General features: G+C 45.3%; 1 protein-coding gene across 4 annotated transcripts in view; it reads right to left on the reverse strand.

Annotated features, from left to right (window-relative positions):
* IPCEF1 (interaction protein for cytohesin exchange factors 1) overlaps positions 1 to 15853 on the reverse strand; it is a 402674-nt gene that overhangs the window by 308580 nt on the left and 78241 nt on the right. For all 4 annotated transcript variants that reach the window (XM_069234631.1, XM_069234630.1, XM_069234626.1 and 1 more), the window contains exon 2: positions 951 to 992. In XM_069234631.1, the coding sequence (XP_069090732.1) occupies positions 951 to 974 (24 nt within the window). In that variant the 5' untranslated portion in view covers positions 975 to 992. The remainder of the gene's footprint in view (positions 1 to 950; positions 993 to 15853) is intronic.

Genomic DNA, 15853 nt, shown 5'->3' on the forward strand with positions numbered 1-15853 from the left:
CTCTGGGCCATTGTAGCTATCCCAACACTTCTTGACAGATAATACGGGACCCTCAGACAATGAGACTTGTTTCACCGGATGCAGTTCCAAATCTGGTAAAACACTGCAGGGACAGGAACAGGGGCTGCCAGTAGGAGCATAACCCTTCCTCCTGCAGCATCACTGGAGGAACAGGCAAGGCTTCCTCTGGCCTACCCCAACTCTGCCCAACGCTGCCCTGAACTCCCCTCTAACCATCATCACCCTGATCTATGGTATTTCCCATTCCACGGGCAAAGCTTCTAATACCCTGGTTTTGGTTGCAAGAATCCTGTCCAGATTCTTAGATTCTGCCCCCTCGGGTTTCCCACTGTAACCTTTAATGTGAATCTCAGATTGGAGACCTGATACAACAGCCTTTGTTCAGAGGTCTGACTTCAATATAAGCGTAGCCGTGGGTTAATCAAAATGTATAAGAAATACTAAACATATATTTTTTAAACGTAAAGGTAAATCAGGAGGCCGTGCCGCATCAGTGCAGATTGCAGACAGTTGAGCTTATGTGCTGAAGACACATTTTCTCATTCAAGCAGCCACCTTCTGCACTAGCTACAGCCTCAAACCAAAGACAAAAAAGGCTCATCATCGGGGTCACTTTTCCCCTTAGCTAGGTGGATAGACTGATGACATCATTCTGACAGCGCATCAGTGGTCATGCAGTAATAGCAAGCAACTGACAATAGTTACTTTCATTTAGTACAAGCTTGGAAATTGGTGCTGTAGTGTGGAACAATATCCCCACACTGCCAACACAAATGTTTGAAATGTCTTACTCTGGTATTTAGAAGAGTTAACTGTCGATGTGCAATGAAGGAAGTGGTGAGGCAAGAGGGGTTGGCTCACAACAAACAATTTCTCAAAATACTGAATAGACCTGTTTCTGTCTTCATTAAAATATAAACAATACTTACAGCATCACTGCCATCAGTAGCCATGGATGACACAACTTCAATCTATTAATAAAAAAGAGACAGAAATCAATGTTATCATACATGCTTGTTCATTTCACTTTTGTGTGCATTTATTGTTATATTGATGGTGCCTTGACCACATTTTTCCTTATTATGGAACTTGGGAGATGCGTTTAAATCACAACAAAAGAAAAGAAGTCTGCACTCCAATTCTTCAAGGCTGTAGTAAGAATTTAAAAGTTGAGTTTGGTCAGTTAGCTGGGTGCAAAAGGAGTATCACCCTCTTATTCTGGAAGTCTAAACAAAATGTACGAAAAATGTTCCTCCTGTTTGGGGGATGTCTCTTAAATGTACTCATGGAGTTGTGAGGTACAATTCTTCTTGAAGTATATCAAATAATTCCTTCATTTGAGAACCAAGCGTTCATGATAATCCGCTTTATTCCTGCGTCTGCTTAGGTGGTTCATGCTTCCTAAAGGGAGCCATGTCTCATCATGACTCAAACAACTCAAATGTGCTTGGTGCTACTTCTCAATGATGTCCCAGTGCATTATGGGCAAAGTCCTTCATCAGGGGAGAACGTCTCCATAAATGAAAAGGTGAAATGTGTGTCTTAAGGAGAATGAGACGGTACCACAAATCTATATGTCAATCTGCAAAATGAGAACGTACTTTGTGTGCCACCAGAGAACTCAAGCTTGCTCAAACAGCAGTGTATGTGGACCTTCCCAAACATAGGAAGGTGAGGGAGTACTCATGGTTATATTCGTTCTAAACAAGGCACTGAGTGCACCATGAACCAGCTGAGCTGCGCGCTAAAAACGAAGGGCCATATTTATACTTTTTGACGCAAAACTGCTCTAACGCAGTTTTGCGTCAAAAAAATTAGCGCCGGCTAACGCCATTCTGAAGCACCATGCGGGCGCCGTATTTATTCAATGACGTTAGCCGGCGTTAGCCGCCGGCACTGCCTGGTGTGCGTGAAAAAAAACGACGTACACCACGCAGCGCGGGCGTAGGGGGATATGGAGCTTGGGCGCCAAAAAATGGGGCAAGTCAGGCTGAGGCAAATTTTTCGCCTCAACCCGATTCGCGCCATTTTTTTCGACTCCCAACCCCCATAGAAATGACTCCTGTCTTAGCAAAGACAGGAGTCATGCCCCCTTGCCCAATGGCCATGCCCAGGGGACTTCTGTCCCCTGGGCATGGTCATTGGGCATAGTGGCATGTAGGGGGGCACAAATCAGGCCCCCCTATGCCACAATTTTTTTTTTTTAAAACAGTTACCTGAACTTACCTTAATGTCCCTGGGATGGGTCCCTCCAGCCTTGGGTGTCCTCCTGGGGTCGGCAAGGGTGGCAGGGGGTGTCCCTGGGGGCTTGGGAGGGCACCTCTGGGCTCCTTCCGAGCCCACAGGTCCCTTAACGCCTGCCCTGACCAGGCACTAAAAAACGTCGCAAAAGTGGCCGTACGTCATTTTTTTTGACCCGCCCACTCCCGGGCGTGAATTTTGCCCGGGAGTGTAAATACGGCGCACATGCCTCGGAGTCAATTTTTTAGACAGGAACGCCTACCTTGCATATCATTAACGCAAAGTAGGTGTCCACGCTAAAAAATGACGCAAACTCCATGGACTTTGGCGCTAGACACGTCTAACGCCAAAGTATAAATATGGAGTTAGTTTTGCATCGGAATTGCGTCCAAAAAAACGACGCAATTCCGGCACAAACAGAGTATAAATATGCCCCGAAATGCGAGGGAAAGGTTAAGTGCCCAGGCAGAGATTAAACGTGCACTAAAAGACAAATAGGCCCATATACAACCGGATAAAAGTATGCCGGACGTATCGGACAGTGAGGAGGTGATTACCGTGTGTAAGGAATGAACACTGAAACTGAACACCGATAAAAGCATGCAAGTTTCATTAGCTGACCACCTTAACGATGGCAACATAAAGCAAACTACCGCTCGTGCCAAAAGTATTACTCATTTGCGTGTAAACTCAAGAGACTCTCAAAGTGCTCGAGTGCAACCTTGAGTCCTTCACCAGTTAGTAAAGAGTTATGACCGGCGTTCATCACGTTCACCATGTGTGCAGGAAAAGAGGTCGGAGGAATAAACTAAGGACGCCCACGCTCAACTTTGGTCGCCATGTTAGAATGTAATACAAGCTAAGTGGAATGGTAAGATGTGGGTGTCCGTGGCCAGATAACAAAACAACAAACAACAAAAAGGTGGCATGCAGAAAGTAAAAACAAATTGTGGACATTCAATGTTCTAAATGGGACGATGCACCAAACACCAAACAAATATCGTGAATAGCATGCACAAATAAAAACAATAAAAGAGATAAAATCCAAAACAACATAATAGTGCCATAAAAACATAGATTCTGGACACATCTGTTATACCAGAACAACGAAAAAGCCTGAAATAAAAGCGTATGGTGACGCCAAGGAATGGCAACTTGAACAAGTATAATCATTTTTACCAGATCACCAAATATATAAATATAATGAATGAAAGCACAAAATGATCGCATATGAAAAACTACTGTAAATGAGTGTGATGGACAAGTGAAAGTAAAATCTGATCACTATAAAAAAACAGCAAAATTCCCTACGATTGTTTAACCTTTTAGGGTGTAACGTGTCCAATTTTTTGACCTACAATAATTCCCTTCTAAGCAGGTTTCTTCTGTTGTCCACGTCTTGAGTGGGTACAATTTCTAATACCAAAAACTTCAGTTGGCTGACATTATGACCAAAATTATTGAATTGAACCGCTACCTTAGACTTCTCATGTTTATTTCCGATGTTGCTTTTAAATTCAATTAATCTGGTTTTAATCTTACATTCTGTTTTACCCACATAAGTGGGGCGGCATTGATCACCTCCTCACTGTCCGATACGTCCGGCATACTTTCATCCGGTTGTATATGGGTCTATTTGTCTTTTAGTGCACGTTTAATCTCTGCCTGGGCACTTAACCTTTCCCTCGCATTTCGTTTTTAGTGCGCAGCTCAGCTGGTTCATGGTGCACTCATTTCGATGTTTGAAATAAATATACCCATGATCACTCCCTCACCTTTTTCTTTTTGGGAATGTTCACATGCACCGTTGTTTGAGCATGCCTAAATTCTCCGGCGTTACACTGTGTACGTTTCTGTTTTGCAGATTGACATATAGATTTGTGGTATACCGCCTCGTTCTCCTTAAGATACATTTCGCATTTTCATTTGAGGAAACATTCTCCCCTGATAAAGCGCTTTGCCCGAAATAAATTTGGACTTGATTGAGAAGTAGCACCGAGCACATTTGAGTTGTTTGAGTCATGCTGAGACATGGCTCCCTTTGGAATTAAGTGTCAACCACCTATCAAGACGGAGGAATAAAGCGGATTATCATGAACTTTTGCTTCTGAAATTAATGAATTATTTGTTATACTTCAGGAACACGTATATCTCACAACTTCGTGAGTGCATTAGAACTAGAAAAGTCCTACTATGGTAATATGGTTACAGATGCAGGCATTGGAAAAATAAATAATCCATGTGTGCACTACAATAGATGTGTGAATTGAAACGCTATATATGTCACAATTAGAATGATACACATGGACTGCAGAACAATAGAAGTTGGAACTAGAATAATAATCGTAATGATTACCAGACTAATAGATAGCTGAACTTGAATAATTAACATGGGAAATAAAGCAATAGAAGTCAGAATCTAAATGGTATATTTTTCAAAACATCAGATGTAAGTCGTAGAACAATAAATTAGGAATTAGAACAATACATGTGATAACTAGAATAGTAGAGAAATCCACTAATCAGTTAGCTACTCTATTAATCTTTCGAACAAATAGTGTCCCAAATCAATATTTCAAATCAGCTCTTATTTCTTATATTTTCATGTACACCGTTTCTCTTCTAAATGCTTTTTTCTGCTGCTCCATAAATAAATGTTACTATAATAGATTGGGGCAGTAGAAAAACAGTTTTTGAGCTGTGGGTAGAAAATATACACATTAGAATAAAATCTCCATGAATGAGAATAATATATGTCTGAATAGGAACAAAATATTTTGGTGACAGAACAATAGGTGTCAGAATAAGAACTAAGGATGTCTGAAATAAAAAATAGTTTGGGGAAGTTGAGTATTCTTAAATTAAAATCTTAGATTTAGGCAATAGAAACAGAGATGTGGCAGTAAGAATAATAGATGTCTCCTAATCGAAACAATAATTTGTTAATTGGAACAATAGACATTTGAATAATAATATATGTGAGCGACAGAACAATAGACATGATAGAACGTTAAACATGTACATTAGAACAATGGGTGTTGGAATTCTAAAAACAGATGTTTGATTTTCAACAACAAATATGGTTAGTAGAGCAATAAAAATGGCAACTAAAGCTACAGACATTTTCTTAGAACAATTTATGTCTCAGTTGTAACAATTGATGAGGGAATTAAAACAAGTGGCATGGCCAAAGAAATATTAAATGTGAGAACTAAAACAATAGATGTGGTAATTAGAATAATAGTTGCCTAAACTGTAACAACAATTAAGGTATTTATAAAATTAGATACCTAAACTAGGATTTGGGAATTCGAAGTCTAAGTGTCTAAAATAGACAAATATATTTCAAAATCAGAATACAGATATGGGAGGTGGAGCAATATGGGATAGACATAAGAGATGCAGGAATTAAAACATGACATATCTGACTAAAAACAATGGAAGTTTATACTAAACCATTAAATTTGAGAATGTGTGCAATATTTGTGAATTAAGAAAACTATATTCCTAATTGGTGTCAACAGATGGGGAAATTGGAGGACGTTTGTGAATTTGAACAATACGTTTAGTGACTAGAACACCAAGGGCATGATTTATACTTTTTTAACACCGCATTTGCATCATTTTTTGACGCAGAAGTGGCGCAAACGTACAAAATATAATTTAATTTTGTAAGTTTGTACTACTTTTGCGTCAATCAGGCCCAGGTGTCTGAATTAGTACTATCGAAGTGGAAATCAGAAGAGGAGGTGTGGCTAGTAGAACAAAGGACACATGTAAAAACAAAATATGTCAGCATTAGTCCAATTTATTTTGTCAATCGACTAGATGTCCGAATAAGAACTACAATTATGGATAATAAAAAAAAGGTCTGTGTACTACAATGATACATTTAGTACAAATATAAGAATCAGAACAAGTGTGTGTATTAGTACAATAGGTGTGTGAACTGGAAAAAAAGCATTGAATTACAATAGCAAATGTCGCAATCAGAACATTAGACGCTGTAATTAGAAAAACAAATGTGTGATGCAGAACAATAGATATCTGAATGATAACAACAAATATGCGAGGTTGATAAAATATGAACAACAGATTTGTGAATTAGAAAAAAAACATATGCATTAACATAATAAACCTTGGCCAGCAGTCAATAAATCAAGACTGTATAAAGGTGGCATGACAAGACTGTCCTTTATGTTTAGGGATAAGCAGCACTCAAAAATCACAGAAGAGCACATTGATTGATGTCACTGAATATAGTTTTTGTGCATTGGTCAGAGAGTAGGTATGTAGACAGTTAATGCATTATGCATGTGTTCTTTTGCAGTGCCCCATGCACAGTTTCGGTTGCAATGTTGGTGGTTTCTGGAGTGCTGCAGATATGATGTTTGTTTTTGTATGGAGTTGAGCAAGAAGTGCCCCAAGGCCACCATTTGGGATTTGATTTGTGAGAGGGACAGAATATGTGCTTGCTAACATTGAAGAACAGAGCATAAGTGCTGTGGATGGGTGCTAACTGATGGTGCCTATCCTCTTCAACTTTTCCACTGTGCATGCCACAGCCAGCAATGTCATAGCCCTTTACTGCATGTGCAGTCGGGCCTGAGTGCCCGGTACTCTTGTGAACTGCATTAACCTGTTTTACACAAAAATATATTCAGAGCTCATTCCAATGGTTGGGCCTTTAAAATGTCATGTACACAAAGTCACATAGGCTTAATGAGGACAGGAGGGAAGAGTCAGCAGCTGCTTTCACTTACAGAGAATAAGCTAAAAACAGAGTCGGTGAGATGTTGAGCATCAGGAATACCACTCCTGAGAAGTCTACAATCCGCCATCCCCTAGTGAGTTTCAGTATACAACTTTCTCTTATTGTCAAGATAAATTACATCATTATTGTCCTTCAGTAAAAGGATGGATGCATTATTCGAGAGGCCCAAGACTGCCTTGCAGGAGCACAGCCTGCTAGCAATGCAACTTCTAAGGTCTATTAATTTGAGCCAGCAATGCCTCTCGTCTCAATTTAGGAAAACCCAGAGATGCAGATCCAACTTTCTGTCACCAGCAGAAGTTGCAAATGACCAAGACCCAAAAATCCAGATCTTAGGAACTGGGCAATCAGCACAACACAGAGAAGGTAGACCACACAGGTCTCAAGTAGGAGGACCCTGGGATAGAAATCCATAACTCTCAACACATCTGACCAGGTAGAGAGCATGAAGGGATGGCCATTCATAGGCACACAGCTTCAGGAAGTCCCACAGCACCCTGAACGTGAAAGTAACCATGTTACATCCGCATATGCAGACTGAAAGCTGCAACATGCAATGGTGAGAAGAGTAAGTGTATCATGGCTATGCCTTGAGATCCCGTAATTCACAGAAAGATGCATGTGATGGGGAGTTGAAGTTCTTGGGACAATTTGCATCACAGTGGAAAAATTACTGGGAATGGTGCAAACGGATCTGGAGTTCTAGAACTCAGCAGGGAGATATCACTCTCTCTGATCACAAGTACTGTGTGTTACTGTACCTGGACTTACTGAGGGCAAACCCAGTTTTAGCAGTCAGAAAAGTCAGACAGTAAAACCGACTGGGGATTGGGCAGGGGCTCTAGGCACAAGTGCAGATCAATCACCTCTTTATTTGGTTCAATGGTAAAGGAAGCAGGGCTTTCTCCTGCTTGCCCATAGTCTGCCCTTCCTCTGAGATGTTCCCCTCTCTCACAAACCAACTTACAACCTGGTTGTTAGACATGGGGTCTTTGGTTGACAGTCAGGTTACCCCCTGTTCAAGCAAGGACCCTCACTCTAGTCAGGGTTAAAGAGGATCACCCTCAGCTAACCCCTGCTTACCCCCTTGGTAGCTTGGCAGAGCAGTAGGCGTAACTTTAGAGTGCTAGGTGTAAAGTATTTGTACCAACACACACAGGAACTTAATGAAAACACTACAAAATGACACAACACCAGTTTAGAAAAATAGGAAATATTTATCTAAACAAAACAAGACCAAAACGACAAAAATCCACAATACACAAGTCAAGTTTTCAATAAAAATCAAAAAGAGTCTTTAAGTAGTTTTAAACACACACTAGCGCTGCTAGCGTAAAAATGTACCTGGTGCGTGTCACAAATAACCCCGCACAGGCGAGTGTGCGTCAAAAAGGGCTTGCGAGGTGTTGATTCCACTCACGAGTGGGACCGTGCGTTGTTTCTCCTTTCGCCGGGTCGGGCGCGTCGTTTCTTCTTTCCCCAGGAGAGCGATGCGTCGATCCGGTCAGCACTCCCGGGTCCGGGCAGGCCTTACGTTGTTTTTCCACGCACAGCGGTACTTGAGTTGGAAATCCAGCCGCACGATGATCCGAAAACCCCTGCTGCGCATCATTTCTCATGCTCCGTGCGTTGATTCTTCGGTCGCGTTTCTTGCGAGCATCGTTTCTCAGCTGCCGAGCCGGCGGTGCGTCGTTTTTTCAGCTGCAGATCAGAGTTGCGTCAATATTTTCCCCGCGCGGCGCTCTGTAGGTGGATTTCCTTGTGTTTATGCTGCCAGCTTCTCCTTTCAGGGTCCCAGGAAATGGATGGGCACCACAGGGCAGAATAGCAGTCTCTCCAGAGACTCCAGGTGCTGGCAGAGAGAAGTCTTTGCTGTCCCTGAGACTTCAACAACAGGAGGCAAGCTCTAAATCAAGCCCTTGGAGATTTCTTCACAAGATGGAAGGCACACAAAGTCCAGTCTTTGCCATCTTACTCTGGCAGAAGCAGCAACTGCAGGATAGTTCCACAAAGCACAGTCACAGGCAGGGCAGCACTTCTCCTCAGCTATTCAGCTCTTCTCCAGGCAGAGGTTTCTCTTGATGTCCAGAAGTGATCTAAAGTCTGTGGTTTTGGGTGCCCTTCTTATACCCAATTTCTCCTTTGAAGTAGGCCTACTTCAAAGTAAAGTCTCTTGTGAATGTGAAATACTGCCTTGGCCAGGCCCCAGACACTCACCAGGGGGGGTCAGAGACTACATTGTGTGAGGACAGGCACAGCCCTTTCAGGTGTAAGTGACCACTCCTCCCCTCCCTCCTAGCACAGATGGCTCATGAGGAAATGCAGACTACACCCCAGCTCCCTTTGTGTCACTGTCTAGTGTGAGGTGCAACCAGCCCAACTGTCAAACTGACCCAGACAGGGAATCCACAAACAGGCAGAGTCACAGAAATGGTATAAGCAAGAAAATGCTGACTTTCTAAAAGTGGCATTTTCAAACACACAATCTTAAAATCAACTTTACTAAAAGATGTATTTTTAAATTGTGAGCTCAGAGACCCCAAACGCCACATGTCCATCCGTTCCCAAAGGGAATCTACACTTTAATCAGATTTAAAGGTAGCCTCCATGTTAACCTATGAGAGGGACAGGACTTGCAACAGTGAAAAACAGATTTAGCAATATTTCACTGTCAGGACATATAAAACACATTACTATATGTCGTACCTTAACCATACACTGCACCCTGCCCTTGGGGCTACATGGGGCCTACCTTAGGGGTGCCTTACATGTAAGAAAAGGGAAGGTTTAGGCCTGGCAAGTGGGTACACTTGCCAAGTCGAATTTACAGTTTAAACTGCACACACAGACACTGCAGTGGCAGGTCTGAGACATGATTACAGAGCTACTTATGTGGGTGGCACAGCCAGTGCTGCAGGCCCACTTGTAGCATTTGATTTACAGGCCCTGGAACCTCTAGCGCACTTTACTAGGGACTTACTAGTAAATCAAATATGCCAGTCATTTATAAGCCAATTACATACAATTTACACACAGTGCATATGCACTTCAGCACTGGTTAGCAGTGGGAAAGTGCTCAGAGTTCAAAAGCCAACAGCAACAGGTCAGCCTAAAGCCAGGGGAGAACAATCAATACCTTGATGTACTTCCCTGATTGGGGCGATAGAACAAGGACCCAGGCCCACAACAGCAGGGGCATGTTCCAGTTCTACGCCTTTCTGACTCCAGTCGAATCCCTCTGTCCATACTCTCAGGGCCCACTAAATTAACCCATGGGGAACCCTTCTCCACATCTGCAGATACCATCTGTGCAGCACCTAACTTTACTTTGCTCACAGATGTATCCCAATGGGCAGATAGCACCACCAGGGCAAACACAGTGGTGTTGCCCACTCCACCCCTGGAGTGTGATCCTCGTCCCCCCCCCAGGGGCAACTCTGTCCACCAGGACAGCAAGCCACAGTGGCCCCGGACAACTGTCAGGGATGAGATCCCAACCTCAGGCCTCTCCAACCACTGTGACTGCTGAGTGTGGGGGGCGGTAGCCCCAGGTGCCTGGCACCCTTTGACCACTCTCTCTTCCACCAGGTCAGGGATGACAACCTGACCCAGGTCCTCCCCTCTGGGGCTCTGTACCCTCCCTCTAGGAGCATCACCCCCGGAGTACAAAATTGTCAGGATGCTTGTAGAAGCAGTCCTGCAAAATTCTCCCACCAGTGCAGGGGTGTTAACCTGCAACTGGTTCTCCAACTTGGGGTCTGTACCTTCAGGTTGGATTAGGGACAGGGGTGAGGCTTCCTCCCCCCTTGCCCTCCCTTCTGGGGTCCTGCACCCACCAACTAGGAGTGGCCCCCCCAGAAGACAACATGGTAGGGGCACTGTTAGCAGTAGCCCCTTCCTCCAGGTCAGGAGAGACACCCTGAACCTGGCCTTCCAATCCAGGGTCTGTACCATTAGATTGCACTGGGGTCAGGGGTGAGTCTCTCTCCCCCCCTTCCCCTACTCCCAGGGTTCTGCACCCCCGGCTCAGGGAGAGTACCCCTTGAAATCACACTGGGGGGGGGGGGTGATTGGGCAAACCGCCCCCCCTTTCAGGTCAGGGTTTACCCCCTGCACCTGATCCTCTAGTCCAGGGTCTGTACCCACAGACTGGACAACAGCCTGGCAACCCAAGACTTCCAGGGGGGCATACCTACCCCACACCAGGTCAGAGTTTACCCTCTGAACCTGGTCATCCAACCCAGAGTCACCACCCTGCGGTTGAACCACTGCCTGGCACACCAAGACTTCCTTGGGAGCACACCTACCCCCATCAGGTCAGAGTTTACCCCCTGAACCTGATCATTCAACCTAGAGTCACCACCCTGCGGTAGAACCATTGCCTGGCACACCAGGACTTCCAGGGGGGCACACTTACCCCCCTCAAGGGACACACCGTCCCCAAAGGCCACCCAAGAGTCTGGCTGGCACAGGTCCCCTGACCTCTGCCCATCTGACAGAGTCTGGCTTCCCCCCAACCCAGAAATGGTCTCACCAAGGTCATTCCTGGGGGGCTCTGCTCTCAGAGCTGACCCCTGACCCTCCAGGTTCTCCACTGGGGTCCTCAACCCCCTCTCAACCCTCTGTCTGGACGTCTGCACCCCCTCACTAGGAGTGGTACTGCCAGACACCAGAACTGGTGGGACACTGACTACAGCTGCCCCCCCCCCCCCCCCCCAAGTTCTCCTGACACCGTGGGGTCTCCCTCAAGAAATGGCCCTATGGTACAGGCTAGGTTACCCTCCTGGTGTTCCCTCATGGAACCCTCCAGGACCTGGGACCGGATCTCGGGCACCTTGGGCCTCAACCCATCCCCATTCCCTCTTCTCTGAGACTGGACATGGGGTCCCTCACCCATCCCACTACACTGGGACCTACCTGGGGCACTGCAATCCTTCCCTACCTCACCTGGTTGAGAACTACCTAGACCACTCTTCTCAGGAGCACCCCCAAATGCCTCTTCAGACTCTCTGGTACGCACCCAGAAGTCTGCCTCCATTGTAAGCTTCCTGGGGTGAGAGAACTCACACTCCACCTGGTGTTGGCGTAGCTCTGGAAAATAAGGACTAGACATATGCTCTCCAGCAATTACATCACTCAGCCCTTCATGTGAATTAACCAAAGTACCCTTCACCCAACCATCCAGTGACTCTGCTTTGAAAAAGCAACCCACATCCCCCTCCTGAGACAGGTGAGACAGTACCTGACTGTCCCTGACACTCAACCCACACTCTTCTGGGATGTCGTCACACTCCGTAACCAGGATTTCTACCTGGGGGAACCTCTCTCCTGTCACTATCATCTAGAGTCAGTAGAGTGTCCCTCCCATCACTAGGAATATGACTCCCTATGCCAGTTCCCCAATCCACCTCAAGGACCCTGTGCATCACTGGAGCTACCTCATACCCCTGAACCTCCTGGCGTGTGTTAACTCCCTCCTTCAAGTGGGGCACCACATCTCTGGGTATGTGCACTTCTTCAGCAGTACTGGATATAAAATAGTTGCTGCCACCATTCCAGCTGGACTCAGCCCTCATGACTTCCAGCTCCTTCATTTTGAGCTCATAAGCCTAAATCCTCTTTTTGATATCTAAGTTCCTCCTCCTTTCTTCCTACTCCTTCTCCCATTTCATCCTCAACTCCTTGAACTTCAACCCACGAGCCCTCTCTGCCTGTCTGTCCTGTAACTCTTCAGGAGTCAGACACTTGGGTGACACCCTGCTACCCCTCCTGCCCCCCCCCCCCCCCCCAGGAGTAACAGGTACCTCCACTACACCACTGTGTATCCTCTGCACTTCCCCACTCACATTCTCCTCCACTGTGTGCCCTATCCTATCCTTGACTGTTACCCAGGCGCTCTGTGCCTTTTGCAGCTCCCCCTCCCTGGTGGAGCTCTCTGTGGGACAGTCAAGATCTTCAAGGAACTGTTTCAATTGAGCAACTGAGTGCTCCTTCAGTCAGTTTCTCCATTTCAAACACAGCTCCAGCTGTTGCATCTCCAGATTGAGACATGATGGTCACAAGTGCAAAGTTCCAAAGGCAGAAAATAAGTTCCCAATGAAGTAAAAAGTATCAGTCTAGAGATCAGCAAAATCATGGAAGTAGAACAAAAAGGAGTCCTTAAGAGAAAAAGCAAAAGATCACCAAACAAGTAGTATGTGGTCACGTAGTGGTCTGCACTCAAAATAGTAGTGTACACTTAATTACTGTATGTCAAGTACAAACACAAGTCCAAATCCCAACCGCTGATCACCAATGTTAGAAATGGGTTCTTTGGTTGACAGTCAGGTTACCCCCTGTTCAAGCAAGGACCTTCACTCTAGTCAGGATAAAAGAGGATCACCCTCAGCTAACCCCTGCTTACCCCCTTGGTAGCTTGGCAGATCAGTAGGCTTAACTACAGAGTGCTAGGTGTAAAGTATTTTTACCAACACACACAGTAACTTAATGAAAACACTACAAAATGACACAACACCAGTTTAGAAAAATAGGAAATATTTATCTAAACAAAACAAGACCAAAACAAAAAAAATCCACAATACACAAGTCAAGTTATCAATTAAAAATCAAAAAGAGTCTTTAAGTAGTTTTAAACACACACTAGTGATGCTAGCGTGAAAATGTACCTGGTGCGTGTCAAAAATAACCCCGCACGGGCGAGTGTGCGTCAAAAAGGGCTTGCGAGGCGTTGATTCCACTCACAAGAGGGACCGTGCGTCATTTCTCCTTTCGCCCGGTCGGGCGTGTCGTTTCTTCTCTCCGCAGGAGAGCGATGCGTCGATCCGGTCAGCACTCTCGGGTGCGGGCAGGCCTTGAGTTGTTTTTCCACGCACAGCGGTACTTGAGTCGGAAATCCAGCCTCACAATGATCCGAAAACCCCACAGTGTGGGTTGTGATCTCCCAGCCTCCGTCAGTGATGCTGCGCGTCATTTCTTCTGCTCCTTGCGTAGATTCTTCGGTCGCGTTTCTTGCGAGCGTCGTTTCTCAGCTGCGGAGCCAGCGGCGCTTCGTTTTTTCAGCCGCAGATCAGAGTTGCGTCAATCTTTTCCCCGCACACCGCTCTGTGCGTGGATTTCCTTGTCTTTATGTTGCCAGCTTCTCCTTTCAGGGTCTCAGGAACTGGATGGGCACCACAGGGCTGAAGAGGAGTCTCTCCAGAGACTCCAGGTGCTGGCAGAGAGAAGTCTTTGCTGTCCCTGAGACTTCAACAACAGGAGGCAAGCTCTAAATCAAGCCCTTGGAGATTTCTTCACAAGATGGAAGGCACACAAAGTCCAGTCTTTGCCCTCTTACTCTGGCAGAAGCAGCAATTGCAGGATAGCTCCACAAAGCACAGTCACAGGCAGGGCAGCACTTCTCCTCAGCTATTCAGCTCTTCTCCAGGCAGAGGTTCCTCTTGATGTCCAGAAGTGATCTAAAGCCTGTGGTTTTGGGTGCCCTTCTTATACCCAATTTCTCCTTTGAAGTAGGCCTACTTCAAAGTAAAGTCTCTTGTGAATGTGAAATCCTGCCTTGCCCAGGCCAGGCCCCAGACACTCACCAGGGGGTCGGAGACTGCATTGTGTGAGGACAGGCGCAGCCCTTTCAGGTGTAAGTGACCATTCCTCCCCTCCCTCCCAGCACAGATGGCTCATCGGGAAATGCAGACCACACCCCAGCTCCCTTTGTGTCACTGTCTAGTGTGAGGTGCAACCAGCCCAACTGTTAAACTGACCCAGGCATGGAATCCACAAACAGGCAGAGTCACAGAAATGGTATAAGCAAGAAAATGCTGACTTTCTAAAAGTGGCATTTTCAAACACACAATCTTAAAATCAACTTTACTAAAAGATGTATTTTTAAATTGTGAGCTCAGAGACCCCAAACTCCACATGTCCATCCATTCCTAAAGGGAATCTGCACTTTAATCAGATTTAAAGGTAGCCCCCATGTTAACCTATGAGAGGGACAGGCCTTGCAACAGTGAAAAACAGATTTATCAATATTTCACTGTCAGGACATATAAAACACATTACTATATATCCTACCTTAACCATACACTGCGCCCTGCCCTTGGGGCTAGCTAGGGCCTACCTTAGGGGTGCCTTACATGTAAGAAAATGGAAGGTTTAGGCCTGGCAAGTGGGTACACTTGCCAAGTCGAATTTACAGTTAAAACTGCACACACAGGCACTGCAGTGGCAGGTCTGAGACATGATTACAGAGCTACTTATGTGGGTGGCACAATCAGTGCTGCAGGCCCACTAGTAGCATTTGATTTACAGGCCCTGGCACCTCTAGTGCACTTTACTAGGGACTTACTAGTAAATCAAATATGGCAATCATGGATAAGCCAATTACATACAATGTACACACAGAGCATATGCACTTCAGCACTGGTTAACAGTGGTAAAGTGTTCAGAGTTCAAAAGCCAACAGCAACAGGTCAGAAAAAATAGAAGGCAAAAAGATTGGGGATAACCCTGCACAAGCAAAAAAAGTCCAACACTGGTTAAACAGTTGGTAAATGGGAGCAGAATTGTATCTGGAATGGCTTATTTGCATGAGGAAAAGGATAAAGTAATTCTGAATTGACATGTTCTCTGTGTTCCAGGGGCAAAATGTCATTTTCGTATAGTTCTTAGGTGCAATTAATATCCGGAATCAGTTATTTGGACCTGATAATTTTGGAGCCCCTGCTCTGTGCCACTTTAATCAGGGCCCTCATTGGTGTTAAGAGGTATGAGTACCTGCCATGCTTATTATGTTGTATCTCTGTGCAAGGTGGCTAGTGGATG

This window comes from Pleurodeles waltl, chromosome 5 (assembly GCF_031143425.1).
Source record: "Pleurodeles waltl isolate 20211129_DDA chromosome 5, aPleWal1.hap1.20221129, whole genome shotgun sequence".
NCBI classification, from domain to species: domain Eukaryota; kingdom Metazoa; phylum Chordata; class Amphibia; order Caudata; family Salamandridae; genus Pleurodeles; species Pleurodeles waltl.